Consider the following 15,410-nt stretch of genomic DNA (forward strand, 5'->3'; position numbering starts at 1 on the left):
GGTCATGAAGAAGTTTATACAACAAAGGACACTTACCAATAGCAATAGGTCAGCTTCCGTGTGATTCAGGTGACCATACTTCTCAGTATCTAATAGAGAAGTGATTCACCTTATACAAAAAACCAATTGAGTAAATTTTAAAACTTTACTTCGAAATATTTTTTTAGCTGTAATGCCATGAACATTAAAATATGCAAGAAAGTAAAATATGCAAAAATTTGAACAATTTTGTCATTCCAAAAAAAATGTTGTCTTTAGAATTTTTATATTATTTAATCTGCAAGGTTTAAAAGACTTTCATGTAGATGGTATGCAACATTACAGTTATTCCCACTAACATTCATAAAATTTGTTCATCTACATAATAAAACCACTCATTCAAGCCCAATGATGACCATCCAATCAAAATAAACATTGTAATTCTTTATCAAAGAGTAGTCAATAAAACCTTGACATTTAGTTTGTTACACATATTTTGATTGGCTAGAATCATTGGGGAATCAAAGATGGAATCATGATTGTCTTGAATGATACATATATATAGATATATCTACAGGATGTGATCAATGCATTTACATCAATGAATTTACAAGAAACATTTTATCATCACAGTTTTCATTCATACCTTTATCTGAGCAGAAAGAAACTTATATAGAGGTTCCTGTCAAGTTGAGTATTACATCATCACTATTTATATTCAGTCAAGCAAAGCACAAGAAATAGTAACAGGCATGTAAAAATATCTTCAACTGCTACACTGTCAAATTTAATATCTAATTTTTTTCTAACTTAAATGCCTGTGCTATTTCTTAATTGGCAATTCATATTTGTTTTAATATCATAAAAGCAACAAAACACAATACCAGACATCATACAACCTCTTGTATATATATACACACAAAGACACCAATGAAGTGCAATCATTTACATCAGAGACAATAAACAGGTACAAAGTTACATGATTAGAAAACTATTCATTGCATAGTAAATATGGCTCAGGTGCATAGAATTCTACATAAGGCACTTTTCGGTCTGCCATTGCTGGTTATATCTACAACATGTCTTCTCAATTGCACAGTTAAAAATAACCTCAAAAATAGGTCACAAAAATAGGTTACAATAAAGCTGCTCATTAAATGTCATCATAAAATAAAAATAGAAAATTAATACAGACATTTAAAGTGTCAATTAAGGCCTGGTGGTTTTCATACACACTTGGCATCGTGAAACTCTTGTCCTCAAGTTGCCAGCTTTCAGAGTTTCTTGAACTGGTGTGGCAAAATCGTTCTGGCGCTGGTCGATGGTGGTTAACCAGAAACTATATTTGTTGGCATAGAAATGGCAGGTGCCCCCACTGCCATTACACTCAATGAATGGTGTGGCTCTGAAGTCTTCAAGACAGCTGCCAGGGCTGGACAGAGACTGACCACCACCACTGGGCCCTGCACCAGTATGCTGAAAGATAATTGTTAAATTTTAAACAGAGCTGGCACTCAAAATCACTTGGACCAGGCCAAAGCATTTCTATTTTACATGTTAACAAGCCTATTCTGTAGGTGCCAATTTTACCCAAACTTGAGGATCATCGCCACATTGCTCATCTAAAGCTTGCACCTTCAATAAAACTTGATAACCCTATTTGGGATCCATCCAAGTCCATGCGGTCATGATCTGGATTGCTCGCCTGTGTTTCGTGGGGAGAATTTACAAAATTTTGTTATGTATTTTTATGTAGAACTTGAAACCTCTGTTGTTACCCAGCCCAGTCTCATTTTGTGAACAAACAAGAATCTACACTACATGAGGATACTTACATACTGACTGAATATGTATCCCTACAATTCCTGAGAAGATTGTTAAAAAAGATTTTCTAAAAATATTTTTATTTACATGTTTGTTTTTCTATGTTGGTTAGTAAACATAGCAAAAATGCCACAAGTTAGAGAACCTTACATCAATGATCATCATCAAGCTGTGACATACTTCCTTTTGTAATTTTTGAATAAATGAAAGTCAGCAATATATTACCTGGTCATTGAATCTTTATATCTTGAAAACTGAGAGGATATTAGATGGACAAATCATGTACCCATATTGTAATGTTTCCTCAAAATTGACTTAAGTTCAACAACCTGTTATTTTCTAAAACAATTCAAGAAAATCAAAATCCTTGCCAAATGCACATCTTCAATACCCATACAAACACTCTTGAAAAAAAGGTCTTCGGTTGAAAACTGTGGGAGGAGTTAGATGGACAAACTACATGTCCTCCATATGACATTAAATTTAAAATCAAGGGCCAAAACTCCTGCAAGGAAGGATGAAATGGATTAAGATTTGCAACATAATCTGGAGAAACCCACAAAGACACTACCCAAGACATTTCAGATTGATATGGTAAAGAAAAATGACAATAGAAACAGAAAACCCTGAACTGACAGAAGGACATACAGACAATGTTACCATATAATACCTTCCTGTCTAAAGATGGGAATGTAAAAAAAACCCATCAAAACATTCTTGAACGTAAAATAAATGGAAAATGCAGACAACTCCAAAATTTGGATGTCTTTTAAATTTGTATAGAAATCTTCAATCCTATTCTAAATATTTACAATAATCAAAATTCAAAATTAAAAAGAAATTTGAATGTGTCTCCCACTATTTTTTCAAAATACAATGTACGAGCAGGTTGATTTGTTTTTAGTGAATATGTACCGTAAGACATATAGTTGATCAGAAAAAGAAAATTTCAAGCATATTTAAAACTGACAAACATTACAAGTTTGTGTAATCTGACTAGTGAAAAAAATTTCATTTACAATAATTTACATGAATACTAAATTCAAAATTTGATGCATCATTACAAAATAAAAATATCAAAAAGTATGATTAACCACCACCTCAGGATAATAAAGTACCGTACAATTAAATGTATCTTATCTTTAGAATAAAAAAAAGTAACTACAAAGGGACTAACCATTGCAAAACTGTATCCAATCCATAGGCCTGACCATCCAACTGGACACTCTGGGATGGACATTTCCTGACTGTGGAGGGCGATGACATTAGCAGGGGCATCACAGACGACACAGCGACTGATGTAGCGACGTAGTTCTGGATCGCGCACCGGCATCATAGGCATTGGCTCATTTGTGGATAGCCAATAGGATTTGTCGTTACGACTGGCATAGTTACATACATTGTTGGTGTTACAGAAGAGGAATGGCATTGTACTGAATCTCTGCATACAGGATCCTGCCCAGCCTACAAGGGAAGCAGACGGACAGTGAACTATTCACCCAGCTCTGTAGCTGACAAATAATCAACCTTATAGAGAATATTCTCATGTTGGCCAGAACAAAATTGTTCGTATTACATATCATATCAAATAAATCACGAATACAAAATAATTTTCAGAGGACAATTGTAGTCATTCAAGATTTAAATAAGAAATTCACCACTTAAATCACACGTCATTGTATCAATGTTATTTTTTTTACTCTTGATTTACCCAAGTCCTGATGGTGAGACCTCTCGTTGCCTTCTATGTACAGTAAACTGTAGCCGGACCAGATACGGGCAGTGTTGTCTGGACAGATAGGTTCAGTCTCACTCTGGCTGTGACGGACAACCAGGAAGCCTGAGGGTGGGGTGCGCCCTGGGGGTCCAGGGAATCCTGCATCTCCAGTAGGTCCTTGGGGTCCTGTAAGTCAAAGCATTTAATTATTTTAAGTATGTGTAAAAATGACACCCTCCCCAGTCCAATTCCCTAAAACTAATTATTCCTTCCCCAATAAACTTATGGAAGATATAGCAAAATCTTAACTGATATTATTTTTAAAAAATTAAGGTAGGCAAATTTAATCATTTCTTGTTTCTCTAATCTATAGGTGGAATGTTGAGGGCAATGCAATATCTTCTAAAAACATTGACACTGCTAATATCACATCACAGTAACTACAATTGTTTTGCCATTTACAAAATACATGATTTTTACAGAAAAAATACAAAAAAGCATATGATGACCTCTTCTATCTCTCTAAACTAAATATTTAGATATTGTATTTGTTGAAGCTATATGGTGAAACCTGTCTAATCTGACATGCATGGGGAGACAACTTTTTGTTGGAATAGATGGTGTGTCAGAATAAACAGCCTAAAAACAATGAAAATATGAAAGTGAGAATGAAAATATGGGTCGGAATGACAAGTGAAACGGATTGCTCAGGTGCCACATTAGATAGTTTTCACTGTACTAATAAGATTTTTAAAGCAGACTCTTTTGTTACCTGGGAAACCATCATCTCCAGGGGTGCCCGGTGCTCCTGGGAATCCCGATTCACCCTTCATCCCAGGGAATCCCTGAATACCTCTCTCTCCTGGAATGCCAGAGAAACCGCGTTCTCCTGTAATTAAAAAAATACTCCATATACTTCTGTACTGAACTGGAATACACTAATAAATACAACACAAATCTAAAATCTAATGGAAATGCAAATGTGGTACATGTACTTCATTTGTTGACCAGTATAATCCTTAGGCCACCATGATCAGAAATGGGAGACTGTGTAACTTATTAAACACCACATATTGTATTATTCACAATTCTTACATGTATACTCTAATTCTGTAAAATGAACAGATTCAGAACTAAAACACTCATAAACGTAAATGTGTTACAATATTTGGCAAGATTTCCAGTCAGTACCAAATTACTTAAAAATAAACTAAATCTTTCATGGAATAAAGTGTTTCAAAATCAAAGATAAAAAGATACAAGCTTTCAAAACAGAAATCTGAGATTGCCACAATACATTTGTGTACCTTCCATTATCACATACCTTTCTGTCCTGGATTTCCCTTCTCGCCAGTCAATCCGGGTGTTCCAGGGAATCCAGAATCTCCCGTCTGTCCCGGTTCTCCCTTGATCCGCATATCTGGTCTGATGATTGCCCCTGGTCCTGGCTCTCCTTTGAACCCTGGGAAACCTTTATCTCCTGCAAGTAGAAGGAATCTCTTCCAGTATGTTATACATATACATGTATATGAGTGTAGGTTTGAAACAGAGTATGGTAGTATTGTCAATTCTTTTGGAAGTTTATGTTTAATCTTAAACCAAAGAGGAATTTTTAAATACAAAAAGAAAAGTAGAAGCCATAGTATTACTTGTTACTGACTTATGATGTGTTATAAACCCCGACTTTTTGCACTTTTGATTTACATGTATTTGCATAACTTATTGATGTCCATTAGTGTCAACACAAGCAACACTGCAGATAAATTAACCTACACACGTCATTTATTAGGCAGCTTCATCTCATGTGATTTATTAATATTAATGTCACACCAATCACTGGCAATCAAAGGACTAAAATTCATTACATGACCTCTCACCTTAAACTCCAGGCAATCCAAGCATGCTCACCTTTATTTCCTGGCAATCCTGGTAGACCGGATTGTCCTTCATCTCCTTTCCTTCCTTCTAATCCATCTTGTCCTGGGAATCCACGATCTCCCTTCTGTCCACTTATTCCAGGTAATCCTGAGGTACCTCTTTCACCTAAGAAATCAAAACTCTATCATAAACTGAAGGACTTATATTAATTTAATTTACTACAAATTCAGTCTCCATGGAGCATATTCTATAAATTCCATTCATTTAGTATTGAATTGAGAAAACTCTGGTTGTAACTTTTTCAGCATCAAAAATATGATTATTTTCTCATTTTTCTAAAAGAACTATCTAAGCTTCAAGTAGATTTCTAATTGTGCATGTATCTAGATTAAATTTCCTCTTATATTCTATCTCTTCCTTTGTTATAAGTAATTCCTGTAGATATTAATGTTTAAGTCCTTTTATGTTCATACCTGGGGGTCCTTGGGGACCAGGCAGACCTTTAAGTCCTGGAAGACCAGGCACGCCTCTGTCTCCAACTCCTCCCTTGATGCCTGGGAATCCTGGCTGCCCAGGCTCTCCTGGGATTCCTGTCGATCCCTGCTCACCTGGCAGAAGGGGTAAAAAAAATAAAAATTAAAAACTATAACATAATGCAGTGTTTTAACCTAATTTTTTCAAACAATTGCAAATAACATTTAAAACAAATTGTGCTTACCTGGGATTCCATTTAAGCCTGGCACTCCCCTTTCACCCTTTGCACCAGGGAATCCCACTCCTGTATCACCTTTCATTCCCGGTAATCCCGGTTGTCCAGGTAAACCACCATCCCCCTTCATTCCCGGAAATCCATCCCGACCTTGTTCTCCTGGTATGCCTGGTTCTCCCTTGATTCCTGTTATGGAACGACCCGGTTCGCCTTTTCCTCCTAGTGGTCCTTCAGGTCCTGAAATAGAATGACCCAAATATATATTACAACATACATTCTTTGGAGAAAGTGAACAAAGATACAGTGAAGAAATTCATGTAAGAATCACTGTGCTACAAATGAAAAGGAACCTTCTTAGGATTCTTATTTTGTTTCCTCATTAATCATTATAAAAATATGAAACATTTATACCATATACAAGTTGCTTTACCCTAGTTCTGGACCCCATTCAGTGAGTCTGATTCTGACAATTAACAGTCTTAATGTCTTATTTCGTGATATGCTTTATTCATTATATCTCAATTTTATGGTAAAAGCAGGGAATCTTTACTTCTGCATGCACATAACAAAACACACAGTTCAAACAAATCTCCTAAGATCGTCATAATAGCAAATTCACTATACCGCCATGAACATTAAATACGCATGTTTCTTTAAAGTTTTCTAACAATGACACTAGATGAAATTCACTTCTCTAAGAACACAGCTGTAAGTTGATACTGACCTCGTTCTCCTTTCATTCCAGGCAGGCCCTCTCTTCCTTCAGGTCCAGGGAAACCATTTTCTCCTTTCTCACCTATCAAAATATTATCTCACCTGGTTAAAATAAATTTACTGAGGTGACATCCAATTTCAAACCACTTGTACAAAAGAACACAAAATAATAACAATATTTACCAAATAAAGTACATTAGCTGCCAAAATTTGGTAAAAAGGGGAGTGAGTTTTATTTTGTCAGATTGAACAGTTCTGCTGCATTTCAAAGATGTCAATAGCAATGAGCTTTTCTTAACTTTTAAACATTTTCATGTCAACAATCTGTATAACACCTGGCCTTAATGTAATACTGTCAATTATTAATTCATTTAACGTAATACTGCCGATTCATTTAACGTAATACTGCCAATTCATTTCATGTAATACTACCGATTCATTTCATGTAATACTGCCAATTCATTTAATGAAATACTGCCGATTCATTTCATGTAGTACTGCCAATTCATTTAACGTAATACTGCTGATTCATTTAAACAACAATCTGTATATTACCTTTAATGTAATACTGCCGATTCATTTAACGTAATACTGCCGATTCATTTAACGTAATACTGCCGATTCATTTAATGTAATATTGCCGATTTATTTAATGTATTCCTGCTGATTCATTTAAACAACTACAGTTGGTTTCTGCAGGTTTGATTAGGCTGTCAGAGAAAAAGAAGTGTAGTACTTGAAATGTACATGTACCTCGGTCCAACACTGTAGGATGTCACAATGAAACTGTGTCATGATGTACAAGTCTATAGTTAATCACTTTGATGCTGTTATAATCAATCATTGTCAAGAGAACAGCCCAAGCCAAACCACGATGGAGAGTAGCAGTGCGGGCCTTATGTTCCAATCGGTACGAAGAGGACTAAGTAAGTATTAGTATTAATTGGTCATTGTTCGCAAAATATGTCATCCTCAAATTTGATGATGGGTGACATATTTGGTATAATATTAAAGATGCTAGTCGGAATTTTTGTGACATTCCTTAATATTTTTCAAATGAATGTGTCAACACTTTATCTCACTAATTATTGTATTAATCATTTCAATGTCACATGGCATATCTTCCTCTTGCTCCGAACTTCAATATTTTGGAAAGTACAAATACCAGGTTATAACTCATGATTCATCAAGTACCAGCATTTGACACATTATTCAATCAAATGCTTCATTCTTTAGGAAGCAATGTTTGGTGCATTATCTAATTACATGCTTTAATCATCAGGACAACTTTACCAGGAACAAAATCATCTAGATTTACAATGCTCCATTGTATGCAAACCTGTAACATTTTTCATTCTCTCAAATGAAGAAGTGATGAAAGAAAAAGTGAGTAGGCTCACATACCCCACGCTCCAACATTGCTTGACAATGCCTCACATAATGAATGGTAATGCTATGCATTACTGCAAGAACAAGACAGACAGACTCAAAATTCTAAGTTCAAAAAAGGGGCATAACTCCCAGAAACAAGAGGCCCATGGGCTTAGAATCGCTCTTCTGATACATTGTAGAACAGGTAAAAATTCTCACTAACCAAGATTCATCAATTAACAAAGTTTGATGATGTTAAGTCAAATAGTACCTGAAAATTTAAATGTAACTGTCCAAAAGTAGGTCACGGTGACCTACTTTTGGTCGACACACTGAAGACTCAAGATGCATCAACTGACAAGTCAAATAGTATTCAAATATAGCCGTCAAATTCCAAAAGAAGGCCACAGTGACCTACTTTTTGGTCGACACACTCCAAAGACTCAAGATGCATCAACTGACAAAGTTTGATAATTGAAGTCAAATAGTATCTGAAATATTCAGATATAAACGTCAAATTCCAAAAGTAGGTCACAGTGACCTACTTTTTGGTCGACACACTCTGAAGACTCAAGACCCATCAACTGACAAAGTTTGATGATTGTAAGTCAAATAGTATCTGAAATATTCAAATACAGCCGTCAAAATCCAAAAATAGGTCACGGTGACCTACTTTTTAGTCAACACACTCTGAAGACTCAATATGCATCAACTGACAAAGTTTGATAATTGTAAGTCAAATAGTATCTGAAATATTAAAATATAGCTGTCAAATTCTAAAAGCAGGTCATGGTGACCTACTTTTTGGTCAACAAACTATGAAGACTCAAGATGCATCAACTGACAAAGTTTGATGATCCTAGCTTTCATAGTGTCCAAAATATGCATCTAAAATGTGAAATTTGAATGTCTGCAAAATTCAAAAAGTAGGTCACTGTGACCTACTTTTTTTTTATTATAAATATGTTTCGAGGCCTCTAGACGCATCAACTTACAAGGTTTGATGATTCTAAACCTCTCAGTATCTGAAATAACAACCTAAAATGTATTCATAAATGATTAGCCATAAAATTCAGAAAGTAGGTCACGGTGACATACTTTTCACATGACGTAATTCAAGGTCCCATGATCCATCAACTGGCAACTTTTGATGATCATAGGCTTAAAAGTGTCCAAGATATGCATCAAAATCCATTTAATAATAATTACCTGCGAAATTCAAAAAGTAGGTCACCATGACTTACTTTTGAGACAACATGATATTAGGTCCTAAGATGCATCAACTGACAAAATTTTATGATCCTAGTCCTTATACTAAGCAAAATATCAAAGTTTTAACAAAACAAAATTTAAGGTCAACTTTGAAGTGACCTTGAGACCACACCCTTTGCCCCAGGATGATGCCTTGAACAAGTTTTTATCTACAACCTATCCTCATCCTTATGCATAAGTTTGGTGATAATTTGGTCAGTGGTTCTTGAGAAGAAGATTTTTTAGCAACCACTACTTTTGTTTGCATTTTCCTAATTATCTCCCCTTTTTAAAGGGTCACAACCCTAGTTTTAGTAAAAATGAAAGCCCTTGGGCCAAGGATACCCTGTGACAAATTTGACAAAAATTGGCCAAGGGGTTCTTGAGATATAGCCCTTTTTCCAAAAAGTTGACGCACACCGCACACCAGACATATGGCCATATGGTTAGCTCTTTGAGCCTTCAGCTCAGAAGAGCTAAAATATCATGAATCAGAATTTCTTGGGAATATGCACATCTACACAGTGTGTCCTTATTAACGACAAAGTTTCACGAAATTCTGTTGAGCGGTCTCAGAGGAGTTCTGCTGACAAAAAGGGACTGATGGACTGACTGACAGAATGATGGATGGGTCAAAAACATTATACCCTCTGCAACTTCGTTGCTTGCGGTATAAAAAAACCAACTTTGTATTAATGAGCATTTCAGGTAATTTAGTGACATGAGGAGCACATACTGTGATTTCAACATTATTTGTTGAACACCAATTTTCAATGAATTTTGTTGTTGAGTTGATCCATGAAATCAAATGTTCATCAAAGCTGGACCTTTTGATTTATTACAAAAGAAACCTTTTTCAATTTATATAAATTCAGCACTGGTAAAATGTTTAATTGTCAGATTGTCCCCATTACTACAATTAGCAATTAATACTTTGTTCAATAAAATATTAGTAGAAGTCTATTGCAGGGACATTGGTGAACGTTGGGGAAGGAAGAATATGCAAACAGAAAAATACAGGTGAGAACTTTTTTCTTTACCAGGTAATCCATCTCTTCCTGGAAGTCCAGCATCTCCTTTGGCTCCAGGGAGACCATTCAGTCCATCCCGCCCTCGATCACCTTTGGCTCCAGGGAAACCAGACACGCCTTCAAATGGCATAGAAAATTCATTTTTCACATGTACGGAATGCACCCATCAATAACTTTTGAAAAGTAACAACTTATGGTTTGATTTTCTCATTTCATGTGTACATACCAGGTGTCCCAGGCAAGCCGTTCAGACCTCTTTCACCTTTCAGACCGGTTTGTCCCCTTTCACCTGGTGTTCCTGTTAATCCCGGTTCACCCTTTTGTCCATCACGACCTGGAATTCCGTTAAGGCCAGAGTCTCCCTTTATTCCGGCTCTTCCAGGGATGCCATTCAGACCAGGATTACCTGAGAATCAGAAATGCAACATGTACAACATTAAAATTTTGTTACTATATAGGAATAAGCATATATTTCTAAAGTTTCAAACTTCACATCATCAGGATCTATGTATAGTAACACATGGTTTATCACGATCTGCAACTGAAGTGAAACAGTGGAACAAAAACATGTAAAAAAAATTTTGATGGTACATGTAGCTACCTTTCATGCCAGGAAGTCCATCATCACCAGGGCGACCAGACTGTCCCGGTTGTCCTCGGAAACCCTGAAAGAGACCATATACACTGTCAGAAAATGATCGCCTCGATATTCGATAAATTTCATGTTTCACAGTAGCTAACATATTTTGACCTTACCCTCTCTCCTTTCATTCCGGGGAATCCTGGGAGCCCTTGCTGCCCGGGATCTCCCTTCATTCCTGGTAATCCTGGTGATCCATCACGACCTCTTTCTCCAGGGATACCCGACTCCCCGGGGATTCCCACTCCGGGAAGTCCCTGCTCACCCTTCATGCCATTCAGTCCAGGGAGTCCTGTAAAAACGAATGTTCTGCTCAATACTTATATCTAAAAAGCCTTCTACTGGGTTTCTTTACATGTATAAAGGATACCTATACAACACATCTTTATGATTATACTTGTTTTCAGTGTTTAAAACAATTGTTGGTTTCTAACTGCACTACAATGATGACAATTCACATAAAAAAAAACTATTTCAAAAAAATTCAAAAAAATAAAAAAAAAAATAAAATGCTTTCTAATTCTTATCTCAGAACTTCAACTGCAAGACCTTAATATATATATATATATATATATATAAAGAAATGTTTTTTCAATTTCTTATAGAAAATTTTATTTTGGCATAAACTAGTGTCACCAATAACTGTCCTCTGACTCACCATCTTGTCCTGGTAATCCAGAGTTCCCGGGAGATCCAGGTCGTCCGGATTCACCTTTAGGTCCAGGTAAACCATCCTCACCTGGGACACCTTGCAGTCCTGGTAAGCCATTTGGTCCACGATCTCCTTTCTGTCCTGAAATACAAAACATTTCAGATATTTACCAGTATATATTTTTAAGTACATGTTTTAACTAATTTTATTGTTAGCCGAGTTGCAATGAAGTTGAACTCGGTTATTGGTTTGGTGATGCGGGCGGGCGTCAACAATTGGTTTCCGGATGATAACTCGAAAAGTTTACAATCTTTTACATCTTTGAATTGACTCCAGGTTATATCTAAGCTTTATTAGTTTTTTTTTTACTTTTTTAAGTGTACATATAATATTATTGCTTATTATTACCAATTCAAATGTTCAAAATGAATAGGATTACATCACCTATTAAACAGGATGACATTACCCGATCGAATAGGTAATGTCACCTCTTCATTCGGAATTGGCGACATCTTTATTTATTTAAATGAGCGATATCACTTAAAGTATTCAAAGAACAATTATATCTTCTCAACATTGCTTCAATACTGATAATATTTATTGTGTTACTATTTCATAAAATTAACAAAATGGAATGGTGCAGTTGCTGAATTTCATTAAAGATTATCTGGACTTTTCCAGCATACACAGATACTCTGAAACCCAGAAAATTAGCCGTCTTTGATAGCTAATCCAGTTTAGAAAATAATCCCCTATTTCTTGCCGTGAAAAATACTTGAAAAGCCAGCTTTGTTAACAAGCCCTGCTTTAAGCCATTTAAATGAAACACTGAGTGATTTACTATAACCTTAAAGGACACAACGCAATGTTTCTAAACTTTTTCATTTTTTCAGCAAAATTAACTCTTTTTATGCCTAAAACTACTTTAGGCATAAAAAGAGTTAATTTTGCTGAAGAAATGAAAAAGTTTAGAAACATTGCGTTGTGTCCTTTAAGGTTACAGTAAAATTTAAATGTGTTTTGAATGAAATATTTTGCGTAGTTTTCGAGTTTGAAAGCGATGAAATTCAAATCTTGCGATATGCATATTTTCTTTCGCTAGTTTACGCGCCATTATGTGTGACGTCATATGCGCCCTCGGGTTTGAAAACATCTATTAGCCATTTCATAAACAGATTGGTAGATATAATCGACAAAAATCCAATTATCACGTTAACGGCTTGTAAATAATAATGCATTAAGATGTTTTGTGCCGTGCTCAGGTGTACTAGTTGTCGGTAGAAAGGATTTAGACTGAGTATTTTTCAATTTTTCGAAGGAAGGTACGAGAAAAAAGACGTGGATAATTTTTTTGTTGGAGCAAGAACTTTACCTTTAAAAAAACACAGTCACTTTTTCAAACACCGCTTGGACAGAGACCCTGATAAACTGCGAGAAAATGGATATATCGAAGCTATAAGCACTGGTAGGCCTATAGCATACATTCTATTTTGCTCTTCAATACACACTCGGATCAACTGACCTTCACCTTGTAACAACATATATCGACGATACAATGTAACTTCTACCAACTGGTAGATTTACAAAAAAATAAATAATAATAATAAATAAAGATGCAAAATAATTTAACCTTTAATTATACAAATAATAGAATATTGTATTTCCTAACTTTAAATTGAATTATAAAATTATTTCCTTATTGAACTCATAGCATCTTGAGTGCATCAGTAGGCTATAACGCTGTGCTCCCACTTCGTACTTCCTAAAGACGTGCAGATCACAATTCAAAAATAGTAATAAGATTGCTTTATCAAAATAAAATAATGTGATTACCACTTTAAATTTGAATAGTTTTATTGATGTGTGTGCAACTTTGTCTTTTTCTTTCTTTCGGAAATGCACACGTGACAATAGCTTGGCATAGGGCCTAGTTGTCAACAATTTAACGTATCATAATTTGTCTAATCCAAAAATAAATAATGATTGCACTGTTTATTTTAGAAAAACAGCACCAATTACAGATGTATAAAGGAATAACATCACCAAACAGTTTGTAGACATATAAACATTAATATTGCCAATTTCATATACGTTTTATTCGCTATATTTTGGGTATTTACATCGTTAACTTACATGTGTGCACTGGTGGCGAACACAAATGAAACTCGGACAATTTGTCAACATCGATTTAAATGTTGCCCATGGTAAATAAATTAAGCCCCTAAAAGTTGAGTTTTTAATAATATCTCGCAGTACTTTCACAATCCGAAGGGCGCATGTGACGTCACTGTACCACGTGACTACCTACATGTACCTAATTAACTTGACTCTTTGAAATCGGGGCTTAGATTTAAGTCTGTATTGTGGTTAATTATCGCAAAATTTCGGCAAACGAACTATTAGAATTAAATACTATAAGCATAAAGAAGACGAAATGCATGTAATATTGTATATTTTGAAAACATGAGATATGTTCTTTAAGATGGATTTAATATCAATACTGCCTACTTATTTCCATAAGAAACTTGCTCATATTGAATTGTTTGATGAAGAATATTTATACCACAAAAAGCTGTTACCTGGTTCTCCGTTTCGACCTTGCTCGCCGGGAATTCCTGGGAAACCCCTATCACCCTTCATTCCTTGTAGTCCAGGCAGTCCGGGATTTCCATCCCGTCCTGGCTCACCTGGAATTCCAACAAATCCAGTCTCTCCTTTGGTACCTGCAAAAATATAAACTTTGGTAATATACACTTCAAAGAATCTTTTAATGGCAGAATAAGACATTGTAACAATAGGTATTACTACGTATGGAAGACAAAATGCTATAAATATCTATCAGTTTGCTATACTTTCCATATAAAATTTAATCATCTAAATGACAACTCAGTGATTATATCAATATGTGGATAAAAAATTCAATCTGTAAAGACTTTTCATTTTTCTGTTCAACTGTGACTGAACTAGCATTTCACCTGGAGCTCCATCACGTCCCCTCTCTCCAGGTAAACCTGGGGGTCCCTGGGGTCCATCTAAACCTGGTGCACCTGGTCGGCCTGCAACACCTGCCTCACCCCTCTCCCCGGGAAAGCCAGACAGCCCCTTTATTCCGGGAAGACCTGCATCTCCTTTTGCACCAACCAGTCCTGGTGAGGGGAGACAGCAATGAGGTTAGAATTGAATATTCTACATCTAATATGGAGTTTGACTTTTTCGTTATTGTGGCCATATACAGTGGATAGATTAAGGAGGAAAGACACACCAAAGAAATCTGATATGGATGGAAAGTGGGTAAAATGTACGATATATTTTTATTCACGTTTCAAAAGGAAGTGAGCCATTATGACGATGTGTTATTCCTCCTTAAATGCAATGTAAAAATAACACTACATACTATATAAGCAGAATTTTTCGAGAGGATTTAATTTTGGCATATTAGCGAGAGTGTTGAGATTGCTAAAATTGAATATCGCTAACAATTTATTATATATCGGATGTAATAGTTACATGTATCTTTCCAGGAATTTTAAAGTTGCGAAAATTAGCTCTCATTAAATATATATACTCATTTTTATGGGAAAAACCACTAAATTTGTGTCTTAATGTGTATACTTATTTTTATGGGACTAAATTTGTGTCTTGCT

General features: G+C 35.5%; 1 protein-coding gene across 1 annotated transcript in view; it reads right to left on the reverse strand.

Moving 5' to 3' along the window:
• Nucleotides 1-131: 131 nt before the first annotated feature.
• The window catches only part of LOC125659860 (collagen alpha-2(IV) chain-like), a 50,504-nt gene continuing 35,225 nt past the window's right edge, over nt 132-15,410 (reverse strand). Inside the window, exons 25-40 of the mRNA XM_048891654.2 lie at nt 14,742-14,912; nt 14,346-14,489; nt 11,773-11,907; nt 11,231-11,406; nt 11,076-11,139; nt 10,701-10,880; nt 10,484-10,591; nt 6,832-6,903; nt 6,117-6,344; nt 5,872-6,006; nt 5,429-5,563; nt 4,845-5,000; nt 4,293-4,409; nt 3,515-3,706; nt 2,981-3,267; nt 132-1,455 (exon numbers count right to left, since the gene is read on the reverse strand). Of these exons, the coding sequence (XP_048747611.2) occupies nt 1,189-1,455; nt 2,981-3,267; nt 3,515-3,706; nt 4,293-4,409; nt 4,845-5,000; nt 5,429-5,563; nt 5,872-6,006; nt 6,117-6,344; nt 6,832-6,903; nt 10,484-10,591; nt 10,701-10,880; nt 11,076-11,139; nt 11,231-11,406; nt 11,773-11,907; nt 14,346-14,489; nt 14,742-14,912 (2,567 nt within the window). The 3' untranslated portion in view covers nt 132-1,188. The remainder of the gene's footprint in view (nt 1,456-2,980; nt 3,268-3,514; nt 3,707-4,292; nt 4,410-4,844; nt 5,001-5,428; nt 5,564-5,871; nt 6,007-6,116; nt 6,345-6,831; nt 6,904-10,483; nt 10,592-10,700; nt 10,881-11,075; nt 11,140-11,230; nt 11,407-11,772; nt 11,908-14,345; nt 14,490-14,741; nt 14,913-15,410) is intronic.

The sequence above is a fragment of the Ostrea edulis genome, chromosome 9 (genome assembly GCF_947568905.1).
Source record: "Ostrea edulis chromosome 9, xbOstEdul1.1, whole genome shotgun sequence".
Taxonomy (NCBI): domain Eukaryota; kingdom Metazoa; phylum Mollusca; class Bivalvia; order Ostreida; family Ostreidae; genus Ostrea; species Ostrea edulis.